The sequence below is a fragment of the Strix aluco genome, chromosome 11 (genome assembly GCF_031877795.1).
Source record: "Strix aluco isolate bStrAlu1 chromosome 11, bStrAlu1.hap1, whole genome shotgun sequence".
Taxonomy (NCBI): domain Eukaryota; kingdom Metazoa; phylum Chordata; class Aves; order Strigiformes; family Strigidae; genus Strix; species Strix aluco.
This window is the reverse complement of record NC_133941.1, coordinates 14781239-14799817: the sequence shown is the minus strand read 5'-3', so window position 1 is coordinate 14799817 and position 18579 is coordinate 14781239. Positions and strand designations below refer to the sequence as shown.

Sequence of the window (18579 nt, the reverse complement as noted above, 5' to 3'; positions counted from 1 at the left end):
ACCAAGAGTAGTCTTGAGACTCCACAGCCATTTACTATCAGCTGCTGCTTTCCAGAACCCTGAACCAATTCAGAGAGAATCACAAGGGAAAAGTAAGTTTATAACTCAGCAGATGTGAAACTGAAAAGGACAAGATTAAGAAACAGATAAAACTGTACTTAAGATAATACTAGTTTACAAAAGAAAAAAAAAGGAAAGCACCAGTAATCATTATGCTGAAGTAGGAGAGGACTGAGGTTTTTCTAATGCAAATTGAACTACCGCAGTCATTAAAACCAGGTTTGTCCTTCTCCCATTACAGTAATTACCACGGCAAGATAAAAGTTGTAAGATCACTCTGATGGTGCTGCGGTAAGCGCAGCCTACCAAAAGTAGATGCAAAGATAATTGCTATTCATAAAATGAAGTTCGGGTGTTTCTCACATACTTGGAAAACAATATAAAAACCACAGACAATGCAATGTGTTAGCAAGTCCCTTGTGCATTAAAAGTTTATTTTATTTTTGTAATGGAACTGCACCATCGGTTACTCTAATTGAGGTATTTAGCCAAAATCCAGTATATAGTCAGTAAAATAACTACACTGCCTTATAGCTATGTAAAAACATTTGTACAAAATTTGTGTCAAATGTCAAATAAATAGGTAACTTTTGATATTTATGTAAAGAAAAGTGATTTGGATACTCTTACAGTTAAAAAAAACTCGCTTCACATATTTTAGGCAAACATTCAATTTTACATTAAAACAGACCTCAAACTGAAGCCCAGGTACAGGTCAAATACAAATGTAGAAACTTAAAAGTGCCAACGAACAAGATAATTCAAGTACAGTAAATGTTAAAAAATATATATATTTATTTAAATTTTCCGATGCATCAAACTGGTACAGGCCGTCAGGATTTAAATAAGACAAGAAAACATTTGAGATAAAGGACAAGAAACATTTTGTTCCAGAATAAAATAGAAATTGTTAATCCACCATTTTAGAAACAGAAAAGTCCACAGCAACTTATAAAAAGAGACTTATGAGTTTATTTCTGTTTTGAATATGGCCTGGAAGAATCACAATTTATATCCCAACCACCAGGCGATGTTGACTTTTCTGTATCCATGCTCTGGCTGTAGGCAGATATAAAATAATTGCCCCCTTCTTGGTTTTGACTTGCAGAAGAAATTGGGTATGTTGTTCCCAGAAAAGTCTGATGAGTGAGTACATTAAAGTGACTGAATTGATGGGACATGTTTAATTGTCTACTGTAAGCTGGGAAGTTATTGAAAGGAGCTTGTTCAACTGAATTGTGTTTTTCTCCTTCAGCAGAGCATGTTGTAGAAACTGAAGTAATTGGCTGTATCTCTTCAAAGTCAGTTTTAGAAGTCTTTTCCATCGAGCCAATTTGTGCTTCAGGAGATAACTCTGTAACTGATAAGCAGCTCGCTTTTGCATCTGCTCCATGTGAGCCCTTGGCCTCTGCCTGCAAAGCTTCCAAATGAGCATCATACTTAGAGGCATCACTGCAGATTTCTATTTGTGATGTTTCATCCTCTGAATCCAGAGACATGTCCTCCTCATCCTTTTCATCATTTTCTACAAGAACTACATTTAAAAAAAAAAAAAGAGAAAGTCCTATTCTATTGAAATACAAACTTTGGTTAGAAAAGCTATACACTACTCACAGAGTGTTAGGCTTCAGGTGTGTAAGTCCAATATCACTTAAGTCTTGGTCTTCTGCCTCTCTTGTTCACTTACTCAACACACACACTTAACCCTCTGTGAGTGTCCAGTTACTCCGATGCTAAAAGCTTCTGCGCATTGTGTTCATGTTTAGTGTTGGGAAATCCCAACTCCCAGCTCCAAAGGGGTTAATGTCAAAACAGCATCTGAAGTTACACAATTAAAGGAGTACAATTACTGACATCTCAGTCCTTTTGTTAGGCTTTCTGAAAGCTATCCTTAAGTTTATCCTTTTCCTGAAAACAGACAGGCATATGTCTGCTTTCTCAAGGCCAGGTTAGCCTGTAACTGTAGTTAGGAGCTCCTTCAGTGCTCCATCCCCGCTGCTCATCCCCCATCATTTAAAACAGAAGAAGAGTAGCTTGAGAGTTGGGTTTTCCTTGCCATCTGTGGTGGTCATTTGCAAGAGTAAAGGCACCCTGTCTCAAGGACCTCCCCCACACAGCTAATTAGGTAAAGAAAGCAGAAGTGTGTTTTTAATACTACCTGATTGTCTTTTGGGAGCGTCCGAGGGAGGAAGGCTGTTTTCTTCAGTAACCGCGTCGTGATACCCAACAAGACTTTTAAAATTTTTCATAAAGTCATCAACAGTAGCAACCACTATTCCATTATCAACATAATTTGAAAGTCTTTTGAGATTCTTTTCTAAATACATAAAAGATTTTGTATTAATATTTAGCACCTCTTAGCAGAAGAGGGAGAGAAGTATTCATAAATTTTGTTTTTACCTGTTAAGACGACGACGTGTCTCTGTTGTATGTTTTGAGCCTGAAGCCTGATAAGACAGTCTAATTCTGGAGCATTTCGAGTTTGAGAATCACAATTATGGTAAGACAGAATCTCAACCAAGTGCTTCTTCTGATAGGTGTTCAGAAGGGTCAGCAGACTCAGGGCATTGGCATTCATTCTATAATGGGGGGAAAAAAGCACACTATTAGAAAGATACTTGATTTAAGGCCGGTCTGACTATTAAGATTAAGTTAAAAGACAAACATAAGAGTAAGTTCAACTTAATTGAGTTTTGGAGAGCATAATTAAAGCTGAAGCACTGTAACAACTGGCAGTTGAAGAACACTACTTACCTCCCCAGCTCTTTCAGTTTTTTTTGTATTTTGCAGTGGACTTTCCACTGCCATTTCCCATCTGGGGTACTGAGATCTTCCAGAAACTTTAAGAACTGTTTTAATTTATCTGTTTTGGAGATACAGGATAGAAGTTAAATTCTGTGGCATGCAAACTGAAAATACCACTTCAGTATATACATAAAACCTCTTTCCGTTTTCACCAAAGCATAGTTACACAACTATGAACATTAGCCTAGTACTTCAGGTTTTCTTCCGAGCAGATTAGCCAACAACAATAGTCCAAAAGTGAGCTGCTTTTTTGCAGGATGGATGCCTAACAGTGGTATCTGCTTGCGTAAAAGCTGAGTTCAGTCATACATGGTCTACCTCACAGAAACATCTGTTTAAGAAACTGGTAACTTCGTTAACTATTCAATTTCAAATAAAGAAAAATTGGAAAAAAAAAAAGTAGTTTTTCACTATTTTTTTTCTAGTGTATTTGTGGATTGAGTAGTAAGGAATAAAAGGTTCCACAGACATAACTACACTTCAACACAAACTTAGAAAGACAAGATCTCCAAGTTCACATGTTCCCCATAAACATGTTCTCCAAAAAGGCTATTAAGAAAGAGACTGAAGTAGCTGAAGTTCTCCAAAAAACCTCACAAAAATTAGATAGAAAACTTGAAAATTGGAAGATTTAATTCTTCACTGCAATGAGTATGGCATCTCTCTCATATGCTGCAATGTTAGCGTTCTGTCTGTGCTGGAAAGCTTCAGGAAGCGCACACTTACCTGTAGTGATGGACTCTGGATTAAGGACAGATTCATCTGACACAACAAAACCACCAGACACAAACAATTCATTGTAAGTGTGATTTTTCACATCATCCAAACTATCGACACCCGCAAAGCTGACACAGGAAAGCCTCTTCAACGTTACTAAGCGAGGTATCTGTTTAACAATGTTAGAAATCAGAGATGTATACCAAAGATCATACAAAAAAAAAGGAACTACAGAACTTTCCTACTTACTAAATACCAAACTTCAAAACACCTTTTCAAACCACTGTTTTTTTTTTTCTTGCCTTAGGAGGTACTCTCTCAAAAACGTTACAGGAATGAGCCAATGGAAGTTGAGCACTTAGAATAATTTTACTTTCTGTACAGTGCCTAAGGTCACCTGACAGCTGCCTCCACTTGCCATTAGAGCATCACACAACTAGAAGCAGAACTACTCAGGCCTCTGTACAACTTTACAACTACTAAGAATAAATACACATTGCACGTGTGTGGAGGTGGAAGACGACTGGGCATTTGCTACAACCATTTTTGTTTCTTCGAACAGCAACTAAACACGGGCCATTGTTTAAATGTTATGTTGATATGAGAAAGTAGCCTTGCTCAGAATGAGCTTTGTCTCCCTGGGTTTTAACAACAGCTTTCTATAGGACACATTTACTTATGTGAAATACCTTATGGATGAGGTTGGCGATGTCTTCATTTTGGATAATTATCAGGAGTTTATCTGAAGCAGCTCTTTTAAGGAACTGTTCTGGGTGGCACTCCGTATTACCTAACTTTGTAAGATATTCCTAACGCCACAAAAAGAGAAGATGGTGAAAAAAAAGTGAATAGGTAGATCAGCCAAAACAATCCCCACATGATGACCACATCAAATAAGTTTTCCACTTGAACCTCAGAGGGACTGGTTTCCTTGTCTTTCTGATACATTAATGGGAAGGATGTAGCAACACAGAGATAGACTGTTTCAGCAATTCTGTCATTCTTACAGGATTGCACATAAATGGCCAACTGACAGTCTACCAAAACTGCATGAGTTTTCAAGCCAGAAGTTTTTATTTCACTTTCAACTTTCATCTTATACATTTAAATACAGAAGAACAGTAATCTCCCAAAGTTACCTGTACTATTAACTGGAGGGGAAAGGAAAAAAAACCCAAAACCACACACATGGACTTTTCATATATTCCTTCTAAAATGGTAAGCTATCACATTTTTGCCCTTGTTACCTTTTTTCCGTACAGCTACCCCCCTGGCAGTATTTTCAGAAGGAACCAAACTACAGCCTGTTCTGCTTTCCAACTGTAAGAAAAAGACTTACGTGAAAGCTAAATATAAGCAAGACTACCTCAGAAGCTCAAACGAGAAATGGGACAGGACAGCCTACTTTCACAATTCAACATTTTTGAAACAAATTTCAGACTCCCTTAGGTTTCCAAGTCCAGTTTTGTACATTCTGATTTGAAAAGCGCTCTGTTCTATTTTAACACTATACAGAGAATGAACTGGAACATATTTACCTTGATTTCTCTGCAGAGAATGCTTTCCTCCTCTTCATGAATATAAAATTTCACAGTGTTTTTCTGTACATCTTTCATAATTTTGACCAAACTGTTAAATACTTCAGGTTTTAACTGGCTTATAAAATCAGAAAAGGCTGGTTGGGTTGAAATGTTTAAGTTCTCTGGGGATTTCTGTGTCTTTTCCGGTGGTTCCATCACATCACCACTGGCAGAGGTTTGATCAGATGTCAAAATATCTTCTGGTTTAGCATTCACATCATCTATTCCCTCCTTCGCTAAGAGTAAGCTTGATGAACGCTGCTCATTAGAATCCAGATCTTCCACCACGTTATTACACAGTGGCTCTGGTAACAACGTCGTGTCAGAGTCCCTGCAAACAGGTAACGTGTCGGGTGGAGGATTCAGTGCAGCACTACTAACCACTTCTGCTGATTCAGGACTAGAGTAAATGGGTGGAGTATGCCTAACGTACGAAGACGACAAAATAACACTATTCAACTTTTCACTCAGTGTCTCTATATACTCTTGGACAGAAACCTCTGATGCCTGTAAACATATGTATTCAGAAAGTCTCATTATCCTCTCTCGGGCAGAGAAGACCGGTGTGGACACACCACTAACATAAGCAATATTCTTTTGCTGCAAAATTTCTTGAATTTTTCTTGCAAAGAGATTATATTCTTCTAATAGTGTAGTCTCTATTACTGCACTAATGGAATGCTTAGCTGTGAAAGGGTGATCTGCTAGCCCACACTGATCTTCGAGTTTCTCCACTTGTCTTGTATAAAGTCCATCTTCTGCTGTCCCCTTTTGTGTGTCTGAAAATGGAGAGCATGGAAACTGATAATCAGAACTTCTCTGCCTATTTATTACCCGGGGGTCATTAGGAAAGGCATCCTTTGGCGGTAAATACACCAGTGGTTCTTCTGGTGATTTCAGACCTATATAGGAAGAGTTAATCATCATCATCTCATCTGAAAGTCATACACAACTGATATACTAATACCTCCAAAACACAGTTTTAAAACAGCATTACTGTTGTGCCTCCCCCCACCAATCACTTAAATCCAAAGACTCAAGTGTTACTGTCTGCTAAGGTACAGAAGCACAGAAAATGTAATAGCTCCTAAGATGGTAGAACAATAAAGTTTACTCAAAAAGCAGAACACAAGTAATCTTCCCAGAGATTGCATCTGATTAAGCATAACAGGAACTGCCTTAATTACCAAAAAAAAAAAAAAAAAAAAAAATCAAATTAGAAATCAAGCAGGGTGACAAATTATTCAAATATTTTCATTTGCTACTAGGTTATAATCCTGAGAATTTCAAAAGGCTTATTTTAGCCACACACTACCTTGTGGACTTAGACTGCAGCTTGCAAGCTGCATGTCTGATCTCACAGTTGAGAACAGACCTTTTTTTGCTTAAAAAGGTAGGACATAAGTCTTACGGTAATTACTGATACACAGAATCGGTTCTGCTGCAAGGAGTGCTGAAAGCCTCTCATAATCCAAACCTCAGATCATTTCTGCAGCACTCAGTTTCTTCACCATCCACATTCAAAACTATGGTTTTGTTTGGTTTTAAACCAAATTTAACACTTTGCTGCAATTAATGATATATATACACAGATATTTCAGATATATACAGGTATTTCAGTATATATCTGTTCCATAAATACTTCAAAGGAGGGTTTGTTTGTTGGTTTTGTTTGAGATTTTTTGTTTGTTTTTTTAAGTGTTGTATTATTGTTAAAGCTAATACAGTTGTAAGCAGAAAACCAGGTTTCTGGAACAGAAGCAATAACCAAAATAGTAGACAGTTTCTAAAAGTTAAGTGTTCTTTCGGAATGGGTCAATTTTGTAGCCAGTTAAAACAGTTATAGTCAGTCCCTAAATTTGATCAGGTCCATCCCAATCTAAAAGGAAAACATATTTTTCAAGGTGACAGTATCACCTCATAGTTACTTTATGCCACTAGAGTCAGAGACACCAGAAATGTGGTTCCATTTTATTTTCCTTATCAGTGAAACTGTATGTTCTGTCTTCATCCTTCAAACCACATCCTTTGAGTCAACCCATATTTGTAGTTTTCTTTAAAAGCACTAAACACAGATATAAATCAGGTTATTCCAATGAGTTCCATTCTATTTGATTGGAACCTTTTTTCTGTTGCCCTATACTTTCAGTGTTGATCTACACCTTTTGTATACACAAGGTACGTTAATTTTAAAAGACTTTGAAGAAGTAGGTACCAAATTATAATGTTAAGAGAGTAAACAGTTTAAGCTCATTTGAGACACAAGGTACTTAAGAATGTGTTAGGTATCTCATTCTTCTTGAGCTGCTCAACACTTAGAAGCTGCATCACTATTGTAACCAAGAAATACTGTACTATAACCAAGTCTTAGCAAGAAGATTAAACACTACATTATGGCTTTAAATTTGGGACTATTTTTATAACTTCTTACATTTTAATACAGCTAATCAGTTGGATACCAATTTTTAGCCATTTTTTATAAGGAGAACACTTATTTCATTACTTTTCAGGATTACTAGTTGCAATTATCCACCCACCCAATCTTTCAGCAGAACCTAGCAAGTTCAAATACTGAATTCCAAACAGTTATGCACCTTACCAGATAAATACTCAAGCATTCACATTTCTAAATTATGTCAGTATGTACCCAAAGCAATATTCTCCACCAGCATCTGTTCTCATCCAGCAGATTTCTGTATTAATCAAATATGAGAAACACTGCATAGGCTATATACATGCTTGTGTACGTACCAACATGTGACCCAAGAATGGGATCTATGAAAGACACAAGCCTTTAGAACATGTGTTCATTCACTATTTCTAGCAACATAAAGAGTTAAACCTGTCTTACCTGTAATTGGAATAAGTTTCCAGTGCATTCCAACTTCTCCTACATTGTTTGAGTTGGAATGTTGCCTGCGATACACATGTTCTATAGGTGTACTAGGACAGGGATTGTAGTCTTCAAAACTACTTACACTTCCAGTGCTTGTTTCCTAAAAAAAAAAAATAAAAATTCTCAGCTCAAAACCTTTTTTTTTTTTTTTTTGGTAGCTATTAAGCTTTTACATTCTGAAAAGCTGACAGTTAGAACACACCTGAGTTTACCAGCATACTGGCAATTTTGCTGTCAATCAAGTCAAGTCAAACTTTGAAATGTTTACAGGAGGTACTTATATATTTCATTTACCTGTTTGACACTTTCTGAGACAGATGTCTCTGCTGATGGTCTATCATTAAGTAAAAAATGCAGTCCTGAGCACATACCTTAGTGTAGAGAGGTTGGGTGGGGCAGGGAGGAAAGGAGGCAAAGAAGGGGAAAAAAATCAAAAAACTAATTGCTCCTTAGCCTTTTTCAGGCTGTTGTCTTAATAGCTGTCTACAGCCATCAGATGGTGGCATTACTGAGGAACTGCCTGCAACTACTACTAAGCCCCTGAACAATCCAATTTCATCTCATATTCCAGATGGTTAGAAGCAAAACAACACAGCAGGACAAAATCCTCCCTGCTCCATGACTCAGAAACTGAGCTTTGTGTAGAAGTATCACTAACAGAGATGATAGAACAACCACTCTGCAGAGCAATGTGATCAAGCAAGCAGCTGGGGCACTCTGAACCCTAAGCACAAGGGCCTTCTCCAAAGGGTGTTCTGCCAGTTATATGCTGTCATGAAAAGTATGCACGGAACATGTATACACCACTGCACCAAGAGGGCAGACAAAGAGAGCTAGGCATGCATTTAAGTGCTCAGAATTTTTCAACTCTGCTCCCACCAAAACAAAATAGAGCCAATTTCCCCAACCATCTTTAATATCCATCGAGCATTTAAGACTGTGCATTCCACTATGCACATTTGTGAACACTTCCTCACTCAGACACTGCTAGACGGACAGAACAAGCCCATCATCTTTTCCACAATACCAGACCAAAAGATGATTGCAGGATCCTCACTTGTGCACTCAAGCGAGGGGCATTTTCCTGCCCTATAAAATGCCTGCTACTATTAAGTAGGAGAGAGAATGCACTTTGGAGGCGCTGGACCAAGACCAATTCCCAAAACTGGAGCAATAACTACAATTAGAGCAAAAGGATGTTTGATTGAAAAGCAGTGAGCATCACTTCATTAACCCTGAGGTATTGTCACTAGAAAAGGTCACTAACTCACACACAGAAAGAGTCAGCTGAGGCAAACTGTTGCCATTGGGGTTTTTAGTTTGTTTTCAAGGTAACAGTTCAGAACCCGTAACGTATACTTAAAAGAAAACCGACTTAGTTTAGCCAATCTGTTCTATCAAGACAAGAGAAACAGCTCTCATTCTGCTTCTCTAGAGTAACTATTGATCACCTGTGGATAAACATTCTTGTTTAAGATACCTCCAACCAATTCTAAATATAAAATACAGATTGCAGTTTGACTTCTTTCACTTTCCTGCTTATGACAAGAAAGCAACAGGCCAAAAACAGTCTTGAAATTACACAGTCTATGAACAATGTATTTATTTTTGGTTTGCATTTGGGGGGAGAAGAGGGAAGAATTCACAGTGCATAAGCTTTGAAAGAGACTGTCTCAACTTAGATCTGGGAGGAACCTGGTCAAAAAAAGGCTCGTTTCTGTGCCTGAGATGGAATTTCATAATCATGACAAGTTGTCATATCCAAACCACCTATCAGGTCTATGAGGCTAAAGATGAAATAGTACACAAACATTGATGGCCTGTCCTGCAATCGTTGCCGAGAGAGTCCATATGGAACAGCAACTATTGCCTTATAACCTGCTTCAGGAAGAGTAACAGCTAGGCAATGACTATGAGGAGGAACTCTCAAATCTCTCCTTACTGAGTTTCAGGTTCAGCAAACCTCAATACCCTAGGCCAGACCAAGAGTCACCTCCAAAAGGAGGAGGAAGGTGGCAGGCAGCATGTGAGCTGTTACAGTAACGCTATACTTACTCCATGCAACAACTTCACAGACTGCTAAAAAACCACCACCATAAGCAAGCTGAGAAACAGAATAGAGCATCTTTTTGCTACAGGAGGTAAAAGACAACTGCAAGGCTTTGGTCTCAGAAAACATGAAGAAACACCCTCATGTATAGCACTCAGCCACTGAATGACAGAAGATTTGCTGCCTACTGCTGGAGCAGCTGCCTGTGACACTTACTGTAAAGCTAGTGAGGAAGACTGACCGTGGTTGCTTTCCATCTTTCAGGTATTCTTAATTATAATTTTATTACAGAAAGAGTAGACAAAGAACCAGGAACATACATCTCCGAGTTCAGAAAATTTCCATACATGCTCCTACCAAACAGAAAAACTTCTTCACAGAAAAGTTAGTGCTTATCTATGTTTACCTATGTAAAAAAAAGTTGTTTTTTCATTCAGTCTCATAATATTTATGAAAATAGTACATTCATTGTCAGCATCTACCTACATGGCAGTTTCACTTACTTTTAAACGTAGTGTGTGTTCAAGGCCCACTTCATCAGCTGAAAGCCGTAGATCAACATCAGCAGGGTAAGGTAAGCATGCCACATCAGTTTCCAGTATCCCTGGACTCTGTGGGTCCTTAAAGGTAATATTTTCAGCCTGAGCAGTATTAGGAAGCTCATGATCATCTTTGTCCTGTGCTGGAATGGATTCATATTCATATTTTTGTCTCATATCCTCTTCAATGTCATCAGCGCTTAATCCTAAAGCTTGATTTACAGACCGTGCCAATGATGCATCCAAGTGTCCTGCACTAGCTAGTGTTTCTGAAAGCAGTTTAATGAGGCCATGTGTGTCAGTAACAGCAGCGTCGGATACATCTTGCTGCCTCAAGTCAGTATCGTGTCCACCAAGACCAGTATTAACTGAGAGAACAGAGTGTGGCGAATCCGAGGTTCTGCCCCCTTGGAGTAGGGGGAGGAGGGGAAAAGTAATCCATTACTAAGTTTTTTTAAAAAAAGCAAAACCAGAGCCCTCCCAAACACCTGCTGCACACCCAGTCTCACTCCTTAGCATCAATTCATACAGTACACATACATTTACTTTCTTAGCAAAAATTTTTAAACAGGTACATGTTGATAAAAGGACAGTTTCTAAGCCAATAGTCTCCCCCAGATAAATAAACCTTTTTTTAGGTCACTCAATACCAGACTATTTTATGTTTTAATAGAAGTCACACACTATGATCTATGTATTTTATGGAAACCTTGTAAAAATCCTCCATCACTTGTTGAGAGAAAAAAAGATTAGTTTGAGCAAAATATTTACTTCCCTTCATCCTATCACTGTTGCTCCAGAAGCTGATGAATATCTTAATGAGTATCTTATGACCTTAACCTCATAAGTTATCTTAGACTAAATGTAATTCTAAAAGTTTACCATACCTATTTATACTAAACATATACTAAACTCATCCCTTGGATGAGTAAACACCACAGGTATTTTTTCTTCTTGGGAAGAGACAGGTCAAGAAACTACTTTAAGTATCTGATGAACCCCCTAAGGCTTTTATCATAAACAATTCCATATTTCCATATAAGTCCTGTTTGACTAATAAACATCTAAATATGTTTAGATACTTAAACTCACAATAATTTAGGTAAGGCTTTCTGTGAGACAAACTACTTCTGGGGTTATATAAAAACATGGAATTCAAACCATAGGAGAGATGTTGCTGTTTTGGTACCCCTGGAGGAGTTAAGTCAAAATTTAGTTTTAAACAGATACTGTACTGATTACAGCCAGGTAGAAAAGCATTCACATATTCTACATTAATAACCAGTGTAAAAAGACCCTGAAGGTTCAGAGACTTCCAAGCAGGAATCCCAAGATCTAGTATGGAGCCTACCCTCTGTCTCCTCCATTCACACATACCAGCATCTTTTTTCCCCTCTTAAAAGGCAAATTTATTCCTAAAATCAGCCACTTCATCTTCCAAAGTGATTCACATACACATGAGAATGACTGGTGCTTGCTGTAAATCCCCCTCTCCCTTGTGCCACCCTTCTCCCCAGTTCTCCTCCTTCTGAAGGAGGCCTCTATCATTGCCTTGAGAAAAGGGTCAGGAAAAGAGGAATCAAAGGGGTTTTTTTGGCAGATCTTAAGTAAGTATCAGACAATATCTGTGATAATTATCCGAGGTTTGGATTTAGATAATTTCACGTACAGAATAATTCAATTGATACTCTTAGGTTGTTTCCTTTGTCCCACTACACACATTACTGGCTGTTTCAAAACTTAACTGTGCTCATGCTTAGCAGTTTAATTCTCCCCTTCAATCTAAATCTGTTAGGTATTATATAGGGTATTGGAGCCATAAAGAACTACAGCAATGCCTAAAGTCGAACTCTGCAAAAGACATTACGGTATCGAGTCTGCTTAGTACTCTGTATTAGTCTTTGGACAGTTCCATTGCTAAGCAAACTCTCTGGAAGTCTGCCTTCTTTCCGTAGAGGCAGAAGAAAAGCAACAACTCCTGTTAACTTGTCTCCTAAAAAGAGGCAACGTATGTAAAAATAAACTTCATCTCTATTGATAGATCTCAGACCAATGTTTAAATGAACCACCATGCATTAAAATATCCACAGTATGCAGAAAATATTCAATCTATAGATTAAACATTAAGTATGCTTTGAATTACAATGTTTAAAGAGGAATGCTAAACAAAGACTTTCTTACCTTCATACTGACAACTATTCTCTGAAGATTCACTCATTTTTAAGTATTTCCGCAAGTTTTCAGACTGTTTTTCCAGCTTCCTTTTCAGACCACTTTTATTTCTAGGGTCTTCAGAATCAGAATCTCCACCTACATTTTTTTTTCTACACTGGATTAAGTTAATAAGTTCTTTCAGTCTATCGGGATCATAGTCTCCAGAATGAGGCAGTTTTCGCTTGGTAGCAGTGGCTTCATATTTTGCATGGATTCTTTTCCCACTTTTTGTGCTGGCAAAGTCAGAGTCGTCTTCCGTGACTTCATAATCTGAGATGGGACTGAACTGTGGAAGTTTCCGACTTCCCTCCATCAATTCCTTAGCTCTAGAAACAGGTAGTTGATATGCCTCACAACGAAAAATATAGTTTTGCAAGGAGCTGTCAATATGAGATTTATTTTTTGGAGCAGAATAAAGAAATTTTTTCTCATCCAACCGTGACTCATACCGATATAATACAAATTCTCTATATTTTCCAGAGCCACTACAGCATCTTTTCACATACTCATTTATATACTTTTCCACAACAGCATTGAAATCTGCAGTAGTGTCTTTACGAGACTGGATTAAAGCAAAATGTAGAGCCTGAATAAACTTTGTGATTTCTGGAATGATTTCCCGATTTTCGTGCAAAACCACGGTAGTTGAATTTTTCTGTGTTCCCAATGGAACACTTTTTTGTGCTGCCATAGGAGAAAAGGGAATTCACAATTAAAATCAAATCATAAAGCTATAAATAAATGATGACTAGTTAGCAATATTCTGTATTATACATATTTGGTGAAAACTGCTTGGAGTAACTGTGGAGAAATAACCCAAAAGCCAGGGAAGTAATTTTTTTGTGAAGTAACCAGCTTTAAAGCATGCTTAAAAGTCAGCCTACTCATGGTCATGATGAGCTGCTCGTTTTCATAATTTTGTGGTAACCTATACCCTAGATACACGTATCATTTCCAATCGTTATCATTATCACTTCCACCTGACTGACCCTTCTAGAAGAAGGACACTTCAAAGGCTTGCTAAGGTTTACTCAGCAGCCTAACAGCTCTCTGCAAGAAAGAGGGAAGCATTACTCCTTCCTATGCAGTCCCGATGCATTCGCTGTGCTGCTTCTAAGCTCACTGGACCCTTGCAGAAAGAACTGGAGTATTTTTAAGAAACTGGCATGCACACACTTTAAATGTCATCTTATATCATATCTCCTCTTACCCAAGCTATAACCAATTTTCACAATTGTTACTTAAGTAAAACGTAAGGGTGTTATTAAAATAAGAAATATACAGATAAAAATCTAGGAAGCTGCCAAGACTTAGGACAAAAACTTCTTTGTAGAAGTGAAATGTCTGTAAAGAGCTATGTTTTGACAATATCACTTCTAACTCACAGCAGGCCAAAAAGGACTGCATTCTGCTGCTAGTACTACTTATTGCAAATTTCAACTGTAAAAGATTAACTTTAAAGTCTCATTCCAAAGCATTGAAGTTCTACTGAAACTGTCCTTTCAGTCATCTTTTATTACCTGGTTTTATCAGTATGTTCTTTGCTCAGTTTTTAGTGCATATCTCAATGCCAAAAAAAAAAAAAAAAATTACAGGTACGCTGAAGACTTTCAGATGTTTTGTCCTTTACATTTTGATGGTTAAAGAACACCCTCAAACCTCTCAAGTGCAATGTTATTACTAATGCATAGATCCCTTGGAATACTGATGCTCAGTTTTACTAGAATATACAATCAAGAAATTTGAACAAAGTTTTACTTTCTCAGATATGAACAAACCAACCTAAAACATGCAGTGTGTTAAGCACTTTTGTAAAGAAATAAACACTTGTTGAACACCATCACCATGACCATAACAAACACAAACCGTTATTCCTCGTTTACACTGACAGGCCATAGCACTACTCAGTCTTCAACAGAATATATAAGCACATACACAACACTTTCAACAGTGAACAAACTTACTTGAGCTCATTATACCTCTAGGTTCTGGAAACAGAAACAAAGCATGTAGCATGCGGGGCCGTCCAGTTTGGTGGTCTAGAACACAAGAAAATAAAAATAGTTGAGAAGACGACCACTATGCTTCAAAAGACAATCTAGTACTCAAAAACCCACCCTCCTAAAAAAATCAAACAAACAAAAAAAATAATCCAAAAGCAACTCAAAACCAAAAACCCAGAGTATGCATACCATAAGGGGACATCATTTGCCAAGGAGAAAGAAGAAAAAGAAATCCTCTGTCCAGAAGTGGTTTCACAAGAACCTGTTTTCAAGCAAAAAAAGCATATCATTTCAAACAAAGACATCTGCTCACTACGAATACTCTGTAAGCTAAATTCCACCATGGGTAGAAAAGTGCCCTGATACAATACTTAAGAATATGCCAGCTAAGGAATTCCAGCGAGATCATGGATATTGTAGCATGCCTCAATTACTAGTTAGTAAAATGATTTTTAAATTGTCAAATCTGTTGCACTCACAAGTTTCTCTTTCTCTAGTTTTTGAAGTAAACCCTCCAAGTGACTACCAGAACGGGACTTCTCCAGAACTTCGTAAAGGCTGCAGTACATGCCGTTCTTCAACACTGACATGATACAAGCACAGAAAGAGAAGGTAAGAAAAAAAGAAACAAAACTGTAATTCAGGGAACTTTTTAAAATTCTGATTTAAAAAAAAGCTATAACTCTTTACCTTCTTTTGCTCCTAGGTAAGTTTCTTTATAGAACAACACCGGTGAAACTTTTTTCTTCAATTGATCAATGCTCATAACTTTTTCAACCTCAAGCTTCTCAGGACTGGAGATGAAGGGTGGCGGGAGGGAGAAAAAAAAATAAAGACCTCTTTTTTCCGCCCATAGTCCTACCCTCATTGACCAAGCAAGAACTATGAAATACATGCTCTTAAAAATCACTTCCTTAGACTGTCTCGTGAGCCAGTGGTGTTTATTCCAGCAAAGGAGTGTGTGTCACTTCAAAGGAAACAGAAAAACCAAACTAAAAAACAACAAAACACCAAACAAAAAAAAAGAAATGCTGACAGAGTTGTGAGCAAGAACTAAAAGCAGCTCTGGACACACACGACTCAGGAGTCAAGTTTGACATATTTAAAGCATCTAGTCAATTTTAATTTTCATCTGAGTATGTCCAAAATTCACCAGTCTCTACTGGAAAGAGTTTTAGCAGAGCCACATCGTAAACGTATTGTTTAAATGGTAATACTCACAGCTTGCATGGAAGGAAAGGACGTGTTGCTGATTTCAAGGAAACGTGGCACAAAAGTTTGCCTTTATTCCAAAGCTGTCCCCTCCATAATGTATAGTTAGATTTATCTAAATTAAGATGAAGAAAGAAAGACTAAGCGAAACCACTTGCTATATGGGACTGAAAGGAAATAGCATTAAAGAAGCTGCTGAATCTCCAAAAGCAGTGTAGGGAAAATTTCATACTAGTACCAGACCAGACAATAATATGTTAAATAATAAGTTAAAAGGTAACAGAAAGGGTAGTTACAATCCTATCTTGTTTTGACCTGCTCTGAGCAGAGCAAAGGAGGTTGGTACATTACCTGTACCTGTCTATATAAGCATGCCCTTGATGCCAACATCTGTGGAATGACAGCCTCTTTCCTTACCTTAACTGTCAACCACTTTCATACATATTATCTTGCTTGGATGAGGTTCAAAAGAAAAGCAAGACAGAGGATCATATTATTTGAAGTGCCATTGAACAGCAGATTCAGGAACAGAACACAAGTTCTTACTACACTGTAAGTAGAAAAGGGAGGGAAAAAATACTTTTGATTTTCTTGAGTTCTACTTTGTTCTGGTAAAAGATTAGGGTGTCTGTTCGATCATCCAGTATCAGGAAGAGATGCCTGCCATCAGTGTGGTACAGGACAAAACTCAGGTATACAGTCAGCATGAACTAAGCTGGTTAAAGACAAAACTTCAAAAAGGTCCCAAACCTTCCATGTCTATATCATAATAACAATAAACTTCAATTCATTCTTACCTGTACTTCTATCTGTACTGAAGCTGTTTGATCTAACAAAAAGAGAAGACAGAATGGCTAGGTTGAAACAGAAGCTTCTGGCTACTAAATTTTACCTTAAGGATACTTTATCAGTCCAACAGAATAGCAACACTAAGAATCCCCCTCTAACCTCAAGCTATCTTGTGCTATTTTAGGTATCTTGATAACTATGTTTAGCACTACACAGAACAGTCCCCACATCTGGATGCCTTCCTATCAGCATAGGTATCATAGTGTATCTGTAATCAACTGCCCATTTAGATAATCTCTCCACAAGCAGTAAGACGACATCAGTGAAGCATTCAGTGACAAAGCATATAGAATATTTTTTTAGAATACCAAGCATGATAATGCTGTGAACATTTTTATGTCGGTGCATTTCCTCAGTTATGCAAAAAAATCCACTATACATGGATTCCACCTAGCAGGTGAAAAGAGCAGCAGAACTGCTTCCTACAGGGGCCAGCCTGCTGCATTAAACCAGTTTTGTCACCTCTTGCTTTGCATTAGAAGTATTTATTACGCTAAGTCCCCGTGACATGCCCATTCATTTCAGCACTGTTCATCTAAACCAATTCTAAGCTACTGCCAAGAGCTATGAATTTTTTAGGCTGCATGCAGTCTTTCCAAAACTCATTTCCCAGCTTACCTTGATGGGGGCAAGAATTTTGGTACTTGCACCATTTCATCTTTATAAGTAAACTTAACGACAGCATAAGGACAGACATGTCTTGGTCTTCGCCTTATCTCATCAAAGCCATATTCATAAAAATAGTACTAGAAAAAGAAGTGAACACAATGTTAAATTAGAAGTCTGGTAAACTGTGTTTTGCAAATATACTAACAATCCATGACCCTTCTTCACTGAAAGAAAGGTGTACTCTGTTTCACAGGAATAGCTCACAAAATATACCTGATGATTAATGATTTAAATAAACAAAGGAAGTTTGTTTGAAACCTGTTATGCCAAACATTAACTGGCATATAAAACAAGTTATAAGTTACTATAATAAATTACATTTATGTTCCTTTTACCAACAGCCTGTTTCTTCAAAAGCTGATACCTGAAGTAAGGAAGCTTTTAAATGCCGTTCTCATATGTACTTTATAATACAATCAATTAAGGTATTTTTTTTACCTTCTCCTCCCTCCTTTATCAAACACTGACAGGATGGACACTATTTCAGAAGCTAATCAAGAATAAAAAAAAAATTTTGCAACATTTATTTGAAAGTATATTCTTGATGAGGTAAGGGACAATTAACAAAACCAAAAAAAGTTTCACCAAGGAAAATAAATATTGCTAGGAGTTTTGGAGTCTATCCTTAGTTCAGTCACAGAATTCTAATGTTAAAGAAAAACGTCAATTAAGGCAAGTTATTAAAGAGAAATGAAAGCATACACTAATTTTCTAGCCATCTGATTCAGTGCCCAGCCCTGATTTACAGAAGTCAAAAGAAGTTGTAATACTGAAGAGAATGCTTTCAAGGAAGTATCCTGAAATCTACGGACTTGATGGAATAATATGATTGCAACTGCAGTAACAGAGATGGAACAGCTGAAGGAACAGATGCTCAGAACTGATTCCATTCTCTCCTCCTTCACCATCTCCAAACCTGAGAATTTGGTATGGGAAACAAAAGAAACAGGAAAAAAAAAAAAGGAAAAAAAAAAAGAAAGAAAAA

At 37.4% G+C, this 18579-nt stretch overlaps 1 protein-coding gene across 9 annotated transcripts in view; it reads right to left on the bottom strand.

Annotated features, from left to right (window-relative positions):
• Nucleotides 1-462: 462 nt before the first annotated feature.
• TASOR (transcription activation suppressor) overlaps nt 463-18579 on the bottom strand; it is a 30730-nt gene continuing 12613 nt past the window's right edge. For 5 of the 9 annotated variants that reach the window (XM_074836223.1, XM_074836228.1, XM_074836226.1 and 2 more), the window contains 17 exons: nt 17544-17671; nt 16874-16905; nt 16086-16191; nt 15555-15658; nt 15344-15447; nt 15054-15126; nt 14826-14900; nt 12829-13545; nt 10612-11054; nt 8014-8158; nt 5121-6064; nt 4272-4391; nt 3592-3751; nt 2815-2923; nt 2461-2639; nt 2219-2377; nt 463-1594 (listed from right to left, as the gene is read on the bottom strand). In XM_074836223.1, coding sequence (XP_074692324.1) covers nt 1032-1594; nt 2219-2377; nt 2461-2639; nt 2815-2923; nt 3592-3751; nt 4272-4391; nt 5121-6064; nt 8014-8158; nt 10612-11054; nt 12829-13545; nt 14826-14900; nt 15054-15126; nt 15344-15447; nt 15555-15658; nt 16086-16191; nt 16874-16905; nt 17544-17671 — 4161 coding nt within the window. In that variant the 3' untranslated portion in view covers nt 463-1031. Of the gene's footprint in view, nt 1879-2218; nt 2378-2460; nt 2640-2814; nt 2924-3591; nt 3752-4271; nt 4392-5120; nt 6065-8013; nt 8159-10611; nt 11055-12828; nt 13546-14825; nt 14901-15053; nt 15127-15343; nt 15448-15554; nt 15659-16085; nt 16192-16873; nt 16906-17543; nt 17672-18579 lie in introns of all 9 variants that reach the window. The other 4 variants (XM_074836224.1, XM_074836225.1, XM_074836227.1 and 1 more) reach the window with 4 other exon arrangements.